General features: G+C 43.6%; 1 protein-coding gene across 2 annotated transcripts; it reads left to right on the top strand.

Moving 5' to 3' along the window:
• Positions 1-1,054: 1,054 nt before the first annotated feature.
• Positions 1,055-13,102, top strand: LOC124003380 (keratin, type II cytoskeletal 8-like). 2 transcript variants are annotated; one of them, XM_046311569.1, is made up of 9 exons: positions 1,055-1,435; positions 4,115-4,323; positions 4,543-4,603; positions 5,219-5,314; positions 6,854-7,018; positions 7,779-7,904; positions 9,582-9,802; positions 11,202-11,248; positions 12,765-13,102. In XM_046311569.1, exons 1-9 carry the CDS (start codon positions 1,166-1,168, stop codon positions 12,872-12,874), a joined length of 1,305 nt encoding a protein of 434 aa, XP_046167525.1. In that variant the 5' UTR covers positions 1,055-1,165; the 3' UTR covers positions 12,875-13,102. The 2 variants fall into 2 exon arrangements, with proteins under 2 accessions (XP_046167525.1, XP_046167526.1); XM_046311570.1 differs by lacking the exons at positions 11,202-11,248; positions 12,765-13,102 and having other exon boundaries at positions 9,253-9,675.
• Positions 13,103-14,334: the final 1,232 nt, after the last annotated feature.

The following is a 14,334-nucleotide window of genomic DNA, read 5'->3' as shown; positions in this document are numbered from 1 at the left end:
AGGGAGGAGAGGGAGAGAGAGAGAGGGGAGGGAGAGAGAAAATAGAGAGGGAGAAAGAGGGGTGGAGAGAGAGAGAGGGGAGGGAGAGAGAAAATAGAGAGGGAGAAAGAGGGGTGGAGAGAGAGAGGGGGGAGGGAGAGAGAGAGAGAGGAGGGAGAGAGAGAGAGGGGAGGGAGAGAGAGAGAGGGGAGGGAGAGAGAGAGAGGGGAGGGAGAGAGAGAGAGGGGAGGGAGAGAGAGAGAGAGGGGAGGGAGAGAGAAAATAGAGAGGGAGAAACAGGGGGGGAGAGAGGGTTCCCAGTGAATACCATTGTAAATACAACCCATATTTATGTTTATTTATTTTCTCTTTTATACTTTAACTATTTGCAAATCATTATAACACTGTATATAGACACATTACATTTGAAATTTCTCTATTTACTGTACATTTTTATTTCACATTTGTTTATTATCTATTTAACTTGCTTTGTCAATATAAATGTATGTTTCCCATGCCAATAAAGCCCTTTCAATTGAAATTGAGAGAGGGAGAGAGAGAGGTGGGGGAGAGAGGATGAACCGAGACAGGCAGTGTGGGGCCATGAAGAGGAGAAAGTTGAATGGGTTGTCTAACTGGTTCTGCAGTCAGAATAACATAACCACCCCCACCCTGAGGAAGGGGAGTTTATAAAGGAGGGCAGAACACCTGAGACAACTCACTGAGGTCAGATAGCCCCGCTGCTGTCCTGTCCTCTTCTGCAGCATAATTTTAATTCTCACTCGTCTCCGTCTGTGATTCTCACGTGTCTCCACCTCTCTGTCTGTGACTCTCACGTGTCTCCATCTCTCTGTCTGTGACTCTCCCTCCACCTCTCTGTCTGTGACTCTCCCTCCACCTCTCTGTCTGTGACTCTCCCTCCACCTCTCTGTCTGTGACTCTCCCTCCACCTCTCTGTCTGTGACTCTCCCTCCACCTCTCTGTCTGTGATTCTCACGCGTCTCCATCTCTCTGTCTGTGACTCTCCCTCCACCTCTCCATCTCTCTGTCTGTGACTCTCCCTCCACCTCTCCATCTCTCTGTCTGTGACTCTCCCTCCACCTCTCCATCTCTCTGTCTGTGACTCTCCCTCCACCTCTCCATCTCTCTGTGACTCTCCCTCCACCTCTCCATCTCCCCTTCCACCATGAGCCTGAGGTCCAAGCGTATCAGCAGCTCCAGTGATTCTGTGCGGAGACACAGCGGGGTCTTCGGTGGCATGTCCCTGGGTAGCAGCTCTCTGTACGCGGGGGGCTCAAACGGCCACCACAGCAGTCCTTTCCACTCAGTCTCTGTCAACAGGAGCCTGCTGGCCCCCCTTAACCTGGAGATCGACCCCAACCTACAGGTGACTCGCATCCATGAGAAAGAGCAGATCAAGGGCCTCAACAACCGATTCGCATCCTTCATTGATAAGGTATGTAGTCATCACTGAGAATTATTAGGTTACATCCCAATGTCTATACTAGCATACAGCTTTGCTTGTTTGCCCAATACATTCATTCAAGGATTTATTTTTAATTATTTTTAAACCTTTATTTAACTAGGCAAGTCAGTTAAGAACAAATTCTTATTTACAATGACGGTCAAACCCGTAAACTCCCCTAACCCGGACGACGCTGGGCCAATTGTGCGCCGCCCCATGGGTCTCTCAATCATGGCTGGTTGTGAGTGATACAGCCTGGAATCGAACCAGGGTGTCTGTAGTGACACCTCTAGGACTGAGATGCAGAACCTTAGACTGCTGCGCCTCTCGGGAGCCCCTAGTACACAAGCTACTTTGGTTTTAGTTATCATCACATAACATCATCATCACCACTCGGGAGCCCCTACTACAACAAGCTACTCATCACCACTCAGGAGCCCCTACTACAACAAGCTACTCATCACCACTCAGGAGCCCCTACTACAACAAGCTACTCATCACCACTCAGGAGCCACTACTACACAAGCTACTCATCACCACTCAGGAGCCCCTACTACAACAAGCTACTCATCACCACTCAGGAGCCCCTACTACAACAAGCTACTCATCACCACTCAGGAGCCCCTACTACAAAAAGCTACTTCGGTTTTAGTTATCATCATATAACAGCATCATCACCACTCGTTGTAGGTATGTAAATTGTGTCTGAAATGCAAATGTACTCCAGCAGTATTTTTATGAGAATTGGGGGTGCCACACAGCAGTAAACCTGTTTAGTATATATATATATATACAAAAGTATGTGGACACCCCTTCAAATTAGTGGATTTGGCTATTTCAGCCACACACGTTGCTGACAGGTGTATAAAATCGAGCACGCAGCCATGCAATCTCCATAGACAAACATTGGCAGTAGAATGGTCTGTACTGAAGAGCCCAGTGACATTCAACGTGGCACCGTCATAGAATGCCACCTTTCCAACAAGTCGGTTCGTCAAATTTCTGCCCTGCCAGAGCTGCCCCTCGGTCAACTGTATGTGCTGTTATTGTAAAGTGGAAACGTCTAGGAGCATCAACAGGCTCAGCTTGCGAAGTGATAGGTCAAACAAGCTCACAGAACGGGACCGTCGTGCAACACTCACTACCGATTTCCAAACTGCCTCTGGAAACAACATCAGCACAATACGTGTTTTTGTCGTGTAAAGCTCTCAGCCATATTGGACTCTGGATCGATGGAAATGCGGATATCATTTTGACTTGAGCTAAACCATGAAAACAAAGTCACCTGCTCTTTCACAGCCGTGGTCACTGATACACGACTCAGCTTGCATTACAATTCCCCTTTCTCACGGAGTGGGTAACAGAGTCACAATAGAGGCTTTGTGCCTGTTCTACGCTACGGATCACCAGCTCTACAGCTCTGGGTTTCCTGTAATAACAAGCTCCTATTCCTCTCAGAAGGTAGCCTGGACCTGAGATATCTTGACACAAATCATGCCCTAATGGTGTGATTCACTTGGAATGCAAAGTCCATTCAAAGACATCAAATGACAAGTCAAATACATTTAAAGACATCAAATGACAAGTCAAATACATTTAAAGACATCGAATAACAAGACAAATACATTTAAAGACATCGAATAACCAGTCAAATACATTTAAAGACATCGAATAACCAGTCAAATACATTTAAAGACATCGAATAACAAGACAAATACATTTAAAGACATCGAATAACAAGTCAAATACATTTAAAGACATCGAATAGGTCAAATACGTGTAAAGTCCTATGTCCTATATCTCTCAGCTCGGTGGTAACCTGATTAAAAACTGATCAGACGTGGTGTGATCATCCTGAAGATTCCCTGAAGTGTTTTTGGAAGGGAGCTTTTGTGTTGATCGCAGACGGACGATGGGAAGAGAATACTGAGACCTTGGGCTTGAAATAGATCCTAGAGAGATCTCAGTCAGTTGTAGCTGTTAATAAAACCAGAATAATTCACTTAACATGTAAGCACTGTTGTCTACAGTGTTATCCATTGTAATATAGTCTGGGGAGATTGCTTCAGATTGCTTCTGATTGCTTCAAAGGTCTATTAATTAAACAGACCACTCCAAGCCCATACATTACTGCAGAAAACATGTTTGGAAAGTAAAGAGCCTCAATGACATATCAAGACAAAAATATTGTAGCAATTTGAGGTGGCTAGTCCAACCAGGACTTGGACCCAGGTCCCTGCGACTGTCAGTTCAGACTTAAGCCATTACACCAAGGGGTGTAGAACCAAGACAACGTCTTGTACCAAGGTCTCTATTAAAGTTTCTACAATGTATATGTATAGTGGACTACACTCAACATCTTCCTCCCGATGCTCCCTGATGCTCCCCGATGCTCCCTGATGCTCCCGATGCTCCCTGATGCTTCCTGATGCTCCCTGATGCTTTCTGATGCTTCCTGATGCTTCCCGGTGCTCCCTGATGCTCCCTGATGCTTCCCGGTGCTCCCTGATGCTTCCTGATGCTTCCCGATGCTCCCTGATGCTCCCTGATGCTTCCTCCCGATGCTTCCCGCTTCCTGATGCTTCCTGATGCTTCCTGATGCTTCCTGATGCTTGGACTGTTGCGACTATTTCATCAGCTACGGGCATTTCTCTCTCTCCTCCCTTTTAGGTGTGTTTCCTGGAGCAGCAGAACAAGGTGTTAGAGACTAAGTTTGACCTGCTGCACGGTAAGCAGACGGGCCGCTCCAACATCGAGCCGCTGTTCGAGGCCTACATGGCCAACCTGCGTCGCCAGATGGACCTGGTCAACAACGACAAGACCAAGCTGGACGGAGAGCTGAGGAACATGCAAGGTCTGGTGGAGGACTTCAAACACAAGTAGGAGCCTGTCTGGAGGGAGGCAGGGAGGGAGGGAGGGAGGGGGGGACATGCAGGGGCTGGTGGGGGACTTCAACCACAAAAAGTCTCAGTAGCCTTAAACAGATTTGTAAGCAATTGAGACAGAGCCAACCTGTCTATTAAACCCTAAATGATGTATGCCAGAACCTTGCTTCCATGACCTAATTCAATATCTGGTCACCTGTTCTTCTTACCTAGATACGAAGATGAGATCAACAAGAGAAACAATCTGGAGAACGAATTTGTGATCCTGAAAAAGGTGAGAACATCACAGTTCCTCAGTGATACCTGATTTGTGTTTTAATTGTGCGGTCTCTGAAGTTCAACGTACATGTCTTCTGGACTACAATACCATACTATACCATACAACTTGATGTTGTAATCAGTGATACAGTGCAGCACCATGGGAGTGAGGGTGAGTTATTAAACAAGCACTGCAGAGGAAAAAAGACACAGCAAGGCAGAGACAACAATAGCTAGTATGAGCAAACCTACCCCACCTTCTACGAGATGAAAAAACGTTAAGCTCGTAAGATATCATATCACCACTGGACAAGAACTGAGCGTGCAGTGTGTAAGGGGAGACAGAGAAAATCTCAACCAACCACGATCAAAGACAATTTCAACCTAACTCATAGCTTTGCAATCCGTCTAAATTGTTCCTGGTATGTTTCGCCAAACAGTGGTAGTTACATTTGAGTCATATAGCAGACGCTCTTATCCAGATCAATTTGGATTAAGTGCCTCGCTCAAGGGCACATCGGCAGATGTTTCACCTAGTCGGCTCAGGGATTCAAACCAGCAACCTTTTGGTTACTGACCCAATGCTCTTAACCGCTAGCCTACGAGTAACTACAGTTTGTTGTCCTTTCAGGATGTGGACTCAGCATACCTGGTGAAGGCAGACCTGGAAAACAAGGGAGGAGCTCTGACTGATGAGATAAACTTCCTCAGGTCCATCTATGAGGAGGTAAGGTCACTACTGTATTTACTGTATTTACAATACAATACAATATATTACAATACAATACAATATATTACAATACAATATATTACAATACAATATATTTCAATACATTACAATATATTAAAATGCAATACATTACAATACAAAACAATATATTACAATACATTACAATATATTACAATACATTACAATATATTACAATACATTACAATACAAAACAATATATTACAATACATTACATTACAATACAATATTATACAATACATTACAATATATTACAATACAATACAATATATTACAATACAATATCTTCCAATACAATATATTACAATACATTACAATATATTACAATATATTACAATACAACACAATACATTACAATACAATACATTACAATATATTACAATACAATACATTACAATGCAATACTATATTACAATACAATATATTACAGTACAATATATTACAATACATTACAATGCAATATATTACAATACAATATATTGCAATACAATGCAATATAATATATTACAATACAATGCAATACAATACAATACATATTACAGTACAATGTATTGAAAATACAATACATTACAATACAAAATATTACCATACAATAAAGTATTATACAATACATTATAATACAATACAATATATTAAAATACAATATAATATCTTACAATACAAAATATTACAATACAATATATTACAATACAATAGAATATATTACAATACAATTTATTACAATACAATACTATATATTTCAATACAATACAATACAAAATATTACAATACAATATAATATATTACAATACAATATTTTACAATACAATACAATGTATAACAATACAATATAATATATTACAATACAATACATTACAATATCTTAAAATACAATATTATACAATACAATACATTACAATATATTACAATACAATACATTACAATATATTACAATACAATACATTACAATGCAATAATATATTACAATACAATATATTACAGTACAATACAATACAAAATATTACAATACAATGCAATATAATAGATTACAATACAATATATTACAATACAATACAATATATTACAATACAAAATATCACCAAACAATATAGTACAATACAATACAAAATATCACCAAACAATATAGTACAATACAATACAATATATTACAATACAATATATTACATTACAATATATTACAATTCAATACACAAGTAGCCCTGTATGTCTGCAGGCAGTTGGTGAAAGGTTGTAGGTTCAAATTCGGCAAGGGGCGGCAGGGTAGCCTAGTGGTTTGAGCGTTTGACTAGTAACCGGAAGGTTGCAAGTTCAAACCCCCGAGCTGACAAGGTACAAGTCTGTCGGTCTGCCCCTGAACAGGCAGTTAACCCACTGTTCCTAGGCCGTCATTGAAAATAAGAATTTGTTCTTAACTGACTTGCCTGCTTAAATAAAGGTTAAATAAATAAATAAAAACGGATCACAAACAAAACAAATGTATGAACACACTGTACTGTTAGAATGTTTGTTTCCATCCAGGAGCTGCGTGAGATGCAGGCCAGCATCAGGGACACCTCTGTGGTGGTGCAGATGGACAACAGTCGAGACCTCAACATGGACCAGATAGTGGCTGACGTCAAGGCTCAGTACGAAGACATTGCTACCAAAAGCCGAGAGGAGGCTGAGATGTGGTACAAATCCAAGGTGAACAACAGTTGACTATTCTAGGATTTAAGTGGTTAAAAAGAGGATTTTTTGGTCTTACTACATTGAAATCAATATTATATTACAATACAATACATTACAATATCTTAAAATACAATACAATATACTACTGAGCCATAGTTGCTGGAACCATTCAGCCAGGCTAGAACAAGGACTGGAATGATAGCTAAACAGACTGGTAGCCAGGCTAGACCAAGGAGTGGAATGATAGCTAAACAGACTGGTAGACAGGCTAGACCAAGGAGTGAAATGATAGCTAAGCAGACTGGTAGCCAGGCTAGACCAAGGAGTGGAATGATAGCTAAACAGACTGGTAGCCAGGCTAGACCAAGGAGTGGAATGTTAGCTAAACAGACTGGTAGCCAGGCTAGACCAAGGAGTGGAATGATAGCTAAACAGACTGGTAGCCAGGCTAGACCAAGGAGTGGAATGATAGCTAAACAGACTGGTAGCCAGGCTAGACCAAGGAGTGGAATGATAGCTAAACAGACTGGTAGCCAGGCTAGACCAAGGAGTGGAATGATAGCTAAACAGACTGGTAGCCAGGCTAGACCAAGCAGTGGAATGATAGCTAAACAGACTGGTAGCCAGGCTAGACCAAGGAGTGGAATGATAGCTAAACAGACTGGTAGCCAGGCTAGACCAAGGAGTGGAATGATAGCTAAACAGACTGGTTGCCAGGCTACAAGACAAGTGGTCTCAGGACCTTTAAGTAATGCATCATGTTCTTTTCCCTCAGTTTAACCAGATGGCCGTCCAGGCCATGCAGTACGGAGACGAGCTGAGGAACACCAAGGGAGAGATAGCAGAAATCAACCGCTTGATCGGCCGTCTGCAGAGTGAGATAGAAGCTGTCAAAAGACTGGTAGTTTGTTCACTTCTTCAACTCAGTTCACTTATGGTTCGGACCGCTTTGAGGCACGGTAATATCAAACAATGGATGCAGCACCCTGTTGAACGGGATCTACTTTATGGGATAAAAGATTCAGAAGCTATGCCACGGAGTGTTGCTGCTAAGACCGTATAAATGCCATTCGGTGTGATGAGGCTTGACAGGGGGCAGTATTTTCATGTCCGGATGAAATTCATGCCCAAATTCAACTGCCTGCTACTCTTCCCCAGAAGATAAGATATGCATATTATTGGTAGATCTGGATAGAAAACACTCGGAAGTTTCTAAAACTGTTTGAATCATGTCTGTGAGTATAACATAACTTATTTAGCAGGCAAAACCCAGAGGACAAACCATTCTGACTTGTTTTTTGAGGTCACTCTCTTTTCAATGGGCTTTCATTGGGAGTCTCGATTTCTGAGGGACCTTCTTGCAGTTCCAATCGCTTCCACTGGATGTCAACAGTCTTTAGAAATTGGTTGAGGTTATTCCTTTGTGTAATGAAGAAGCACGGCCATCCAGAACGAGGGTCACTTCAAGTGTACTGTTAGATAGAGCGTGACCAGAAAGCTACCGTCAGTTTGTTTTCCTCCTGTATTGAACACAGATCATCCCATCTTCAATTTTATCGATTATTTACGTAAAAAATACCTGAAGTTGTATTAAAAAAGTAGTTTGAAATGTTTTGGCAAAGTTTACAGGTAATTTTTGAGATATTTTGTAGTCACCGGTTGGAACCGGTGTTTTTCTGGATCAAACGCGACAAATAAATGGTCATTTTGGATATATATTGACGGAATTAATCGAACAAAATGACCATTTGTGATGTTTATGGGACAGATATTGGAGTGCCAACAAAAGAAGCTCGTCAAAGGTAAGGCATGAATTATATTTTTATTTCTGCGTTTTGTGTCGCGCCTTTCAGGGTTGAAATATGCTTCTCTCTCTTTGTTTACTATGGCGCTATACTCAGATAATAGCATCGTTTGCTTTCGCCGAAAAGCTGGATTCACAACAAGTGTAGCTTTAATTTGCTATCTTGCTTGTGTGATTTCATGAAAGTCAGATTTTTATAGTAATTTGTTTGAATTTGGCGCTCTGCATTTTCACTGGCTTTTGGCCAGGTGGGACGCTACCACATATCCCAGAGAGGTAAGCAAGTACTGACATGGACTTAATGCAGCCGTAACCCTGGTGTTGATGTCACATGGCGTGCCAACCTGGAGAACCAGATAGCCGAGGCTGAGAGGCCGGGGGGGAGCTGTCTGTGGAAGTGGCGAAGTCTCTAACCTAACTCTAACTATACATATCTATAATGTAGCGAGCCAACCTGGAGGACCAGATAGCCGAGGCTGAGAGGCCGGGGGGAGCTGGCTGTGAAGGAGGCGAAGTCTCTAACCTAACTCTAACTATACATATCTATAATGTAGCGAGCCAACCTGGAGGACCAGATCGCAGAGGCTGAGAGGCCGGGGGGGAGCTGGCTGTGAAGGAGGCGAAGTCTCTAACCTAACTCTAACTATACATATCTATAATGTAGCGAGCCAACCTGGAGGACCAGATAGCCGAGGCTGAGAGGCCGGGGGGGAGCTGGCTGTGAAGGAGGCGAAGTCTCTAACCTAACTCTAACTATACATATCTATAATGTAGCGAGCCAACCTGGAGGACCAGATAGCCGAGGCTGAGGGCCGCGGGGAGCTGGCTGTGAAGGAGGCCCAGTCCAGGATCAGAGATCTGGAGGATGCTCTGCAGAGGGCCAAGCAGGACATGGCCAGACAGCTCAGAGACTACCAAGACCTGATGAACATCAAGCTGGCCCTGGACATAGAGATAGCCACCTACAGAAAACTACTGGAGGGAGAGGAGGACAGGTAAGGAGGGGGAGGACAGGTATGGAGGAGGAGGACAGGTAAGGAGGGGGAGGACAGGTATGGAGGAGGAGGACAGGTATGGAGGGGGATGACAGGTATGGAGGGAGAGGAGGACAGGTAATGAGGGGGAGGACAGGTATGGAGGAGGAGGACAGGTATGGAGGGGGATGACAGGTATGGAGGGAGAGGACAGGTATGGAGGGTGAGGACAGGTATGGAGGAGGAGGACAGGTATGGAGGGGGATGACAGGTATGGAGGGAGAGGACAGGTATGGAGGGAGAGGAGGACAGGTATGAAGGAAGAGGAGGACAGTTATTAAGGGAGAGGAGGACAGGTATGGAGGGGGAGGACAGGTATGGAGGAGGAGGACAGGTATGGAGGGAGAGGACAGGTATGAACGGATGGGATGCCAGTTATTAAGAGAGAGGAGGACAGGTATGGAGGGGGAGGAGGACAGGTATGGAGGGGGAGGACAGGTATGGAGGGAGAGGAGGACAGGTATGAAGGGGGAGGACAGTTATGGAGGGAGAGGACAGGTATGAAGGGAGAGGACAGGTGTGGAGGGAGAGGACAGGTATGAAGGGAGAGGACAGTTATTAAGGGAGAGGAGGACAGGTATGGGGGGAGAGGAGGACAGGTATGGAGGGAGAGGAGGACAGGTATGAAGGGAGAGGACAGGTATGAAGGGAGAGGAGGACAGGTATGAAGGGAGAGGACAGGTATGGAGGGAGAGGACAGGCATGAAGGGGGAGGACAGGTATGAAGGGAGAGGACAGGTGTGGAGGGAGAGGACAGGTATGGAGGGAGAGGACAGGTATGAAGGGGGAGGACAGGTATGAAGGGGGAGGACAGGTATGAAGGGAGAGGACAGGCATGAAGGGGGAGGACAGGTATGGAGGGAGAGGACAGGTGTGAAGGGAGAGGACAGGTATAAAGGGAGAGGACAGGTATGGAGGGAGAGGACAGGTATAAAGGGAGAGGACAGGTATGGAGGGAGAGGACAGGTATAAAGGGAGAGGACAGGTATGGAGGGAGAGGACAGGTATAAAGGGAGAGGACAGGTATGGAGGGAGAGGACAGGTATAAAGGGAGAGGACAGGTATGGAGGGAGAGGACAGGTATAAAGGGAGAGGACAGGTATGGAGGGAGAGGACAGGTATAAAGGGAGAGGACAGGTATGGAGGGAGAGGACAGGTATAAAGGGAGAGGACAGGTATGGAGGGAGAGGACAGGTATGAAGGGAGAGGTGGACAGTTATTATTATAGACACACATTATACAGTATGTATGGTGTCTATCGGTTGAGGTTCTAAACAAGGACCGAACAATGTGTGAAAAGGATTATCTGCAATATTTTCCCAAACTGAAGCAAACACACTTGTATCTATTTTTCTCTCAGGATTGGACATCAATCTATTCTCAACATCCAGTCAGTGTCCAACTACAGTAAGTAGTAAACTGTATGTACTACTGAAAGAATTTCATCAGTGAATGTACTCTATTTAATGTTATCCGTTGACTAGAATGACACTAAATGCTGTATGTTTCAGACACAAGATCAGATGTTCGGCTCTAACCAATAGACTGGCACTGTTGTGTTCTGTCCAGGTTCTAACCAATAGACTGGCACTGTTGTGTTCTGTCGTTCTGTCCAGGTTCTAACCAATAGACTGGCACTGTTGTGTTCTGTCCAGGTTCTAACCAATAGACTGGCACTGTTGTGTTCTGTCGTTCTGTCCAGGTTCTAACCAATACACTGGCACTGTTGTGTTCTGTCCAGGTTCTAACCAATAGACTGGCACTGTTGTGTTCTGTCGTTCTGTCCAGGTTCTAACCAATAGACTGGCACTGTTGTGTCCTGTCCAGGTTCTAACCAATAGACTGGCACTGTTGTGTTCTGTCGTTCTGTCCAGGTTCTAACCAATAGACTGGCACTGTTGTGTTCTGTCGTTCTGTCCAGGTTCTAACCAATAGACTGGCACTGTTGTGTTCTGTCGTTCTGTAAAGGTTCTAACCAATAGACTGGCACTGTTGTGTCCTGTCCAGGTTCTAACCAATAGACTGGCACTGTTGTGTTCTGTCGTTCTGTCCAGGTTCTAACCAATAGACTGGCACTGTTGTGTTCTGTCGTTCTGTCCAGGTTCTAACCAATAGACTGGCACTGTTGTGTTCTGTCGTTCTGTAAAAGTTCTAACCAATAGACTGGCACTGTTGTGTTCTGTCCAGGTTCTAACCAATAGACTGGCACTGTTGTGTTCTGTCGTTCTGTCCAGGTTCTAACCAATAGACTGGCACTGTTGAGTTCTGTCGTTCTGTAAAGGTTCTAACCAATAGACTGGCACTGTTGTGTTCTGTCGTTCTGTCCAGGTTCTAACCAATAGACTGGCACTGTTGTGTTCTGTCGTTCTGTCCAGGTTCTAACCAATAGACTGGCACTGTTGTGTTCTGTCCAGGTTCTAACCAATAGACTGGCACTGTTGTGTTCTGTCGTTCTGTCCAGGTTCTAACCAATAGACTGGCACTGTTGTGTTCTGTCCAGGTTCTAACCAATAGACTGGCACTGTTGTGTTCTGTCGTTCTGTCCAGGTTCTAACCAATAGAATGCCACTGTTGTGTTCTGTCGTTCTGTAAAGGTTCTAACCAATAGAATGCCACTGTTGTGTTCTGTCGTTCTGTAAAGGTTCTAACCAATAGACTGGCACTGTTGTGTTCTGTCGTTCTGTAAAGGTTCTAACCAATAGACTGGCACTGTTGTGTTCTGTCGTTCTGTCCAGGTTCTAACCAATAGACTGGCACTGTTGTGTTCTGTCGTTCTGTCCAGGTTCTAACCAATAGACTGGCACTGTTGTGTTCTGTCGTTCTGTCCAGGTTCTAACCAATAGACTGGCACTGTTGTGTTCTGTCGTTCTGTCCAGGTTCTAACCAATAGACTGGCACTGTTGTGTTCTGTCGTTCTGTCCAGGTTCTAGGAGTTTCAGTAATGGATACCACAGCAGCTCCATCGCCCCTACACCCAAGCTGCTGATTAAAACAACTGAACAAAGAGACATCTCCAGATTCAGCTCTCATTAAAAAAACCCGTTGGATCCTTCTGGCTGAGGAACCATTATATAAGAGTTTATAACAGATCTAGAGCAACTTTCTGGATGATTTTTGTCAATCTACATTCTGTAAAGAGCATGAGAGAATAGCATAAGATCATGACATGATAGATTTGTGTTTGTAGCTAGAGGAATAAAAACATTTGGTTGTTCTTACTGTAAAGAACATTTTTAAAAGATATGTATCAGTATATAAAAATACGTATTTCGAGAAACCGTTTGTCTTATTTGGCGCATATAGACTGCTATGCAACAGCTGGAATAGAGGTCAAAACCCATTTTAGTGAGACAGTAGACTAATAACAGCATCGTCCTCATGCAGCGAGATAATGGTTCTTATGGGGTCAGGAAACAGGACACCACCAACTGGGTTTGGCTATGTACTTCCTGTGTCACAGGTGCATGCTGTAGACAGGGCTAATAGAGGTGATTTTCTACTGAACATACTGAGAGTTCTGTTAAAGTTTAGAATTCATTACATTAACAAACTCCTCTTCTTCAGATAGATTATCTTTCTTTAGAAAACTGTCAAGCTTGCTCATCATATCTCCCTTTTTCTCTACGGTTCTTTAATTGCATCAGCTCTTTGGCGCTTTTAATGGCTACCACAAATGACTTTATATTTGAAAAAATTCACCATCTACTTCCATGACCCATGTCTTTTCTTAAAAAAAAACATCTTTCGCTAATGATTATCGATGAGTACTGGTCATTGTGACGTTCCTGGAGAACCTGCTCTGGTTCTGCCAGGAACAACATCACCATGTCGACTTCGGACACCGGGGGGGTTCTGCCTCGATGATGCTATTGACACTCTACGGGGATACCTGTGCACCATGTGGGGATACCTGTGCACCATGTGGGGATACCTGTGCACCATGCGGGGATACCTGTGCACCATGCGGGGATACCTGTGCACCATGCAGGGATACCGCTACATGAACAAGCAGAAAGAGCTGCAGGTCGCGGCAGAAAAACCAGGAAGTAGAGGCCCTCAGTCGATAGAGGCCTGGATCGTTTGTCCACAAACTCATGGACATTTCTATTTCTCTCAATAGACTTCAAAATGATAATATTTGGGTATTGATCGTGTGATCAACTGTTTTGTGTAGTTAAAGAATGAGAATGTCTCCAGTCTCTTTATCCTCATGGTCCTGGACTTGACCCTTTAGCACACAGAAGATTCCACCACAGAAGCAGATCTTTATAAACTCTACTGGATTATTTGTTAAGTTATTAAATGCCTAAATATGTAATTAAATAAAGTTAAGTGTAAAATCCCTCTCCTATTATATCTCATATTTCATTTTTATATGCCATTTAGCAGACGCTTTTATCCAAAGCGACTTACAGTCATGTGTGCATACATTCTTTATCCTCATGGGTGGTCCCTTTAGCACACAGGGATCAGAACCCACTACCCTGGATTAT

Source organism: Oncorhynchus gorbuscha, linkage group LG18, assembly GCF_021184085.1.
Source record: "Oncorhynchus gorbuscha isolate QuinsamMale2020 ecotype Even-year linkage group LG18, OgorEven_v1.0, whole genome shotgun sequence".
NCBI lineage: Eukaryota > Metazoa > Chordata > Actinopteri > Salmoniformes > Salmonidae > Oncorhynchus > Oncorhynchus gorbuscha.
The sequence above is the reverse complement of the archived record's forward strand: the minus strand, read 5'-3'. Positions and strand labels throughout refer to the sequence as shown.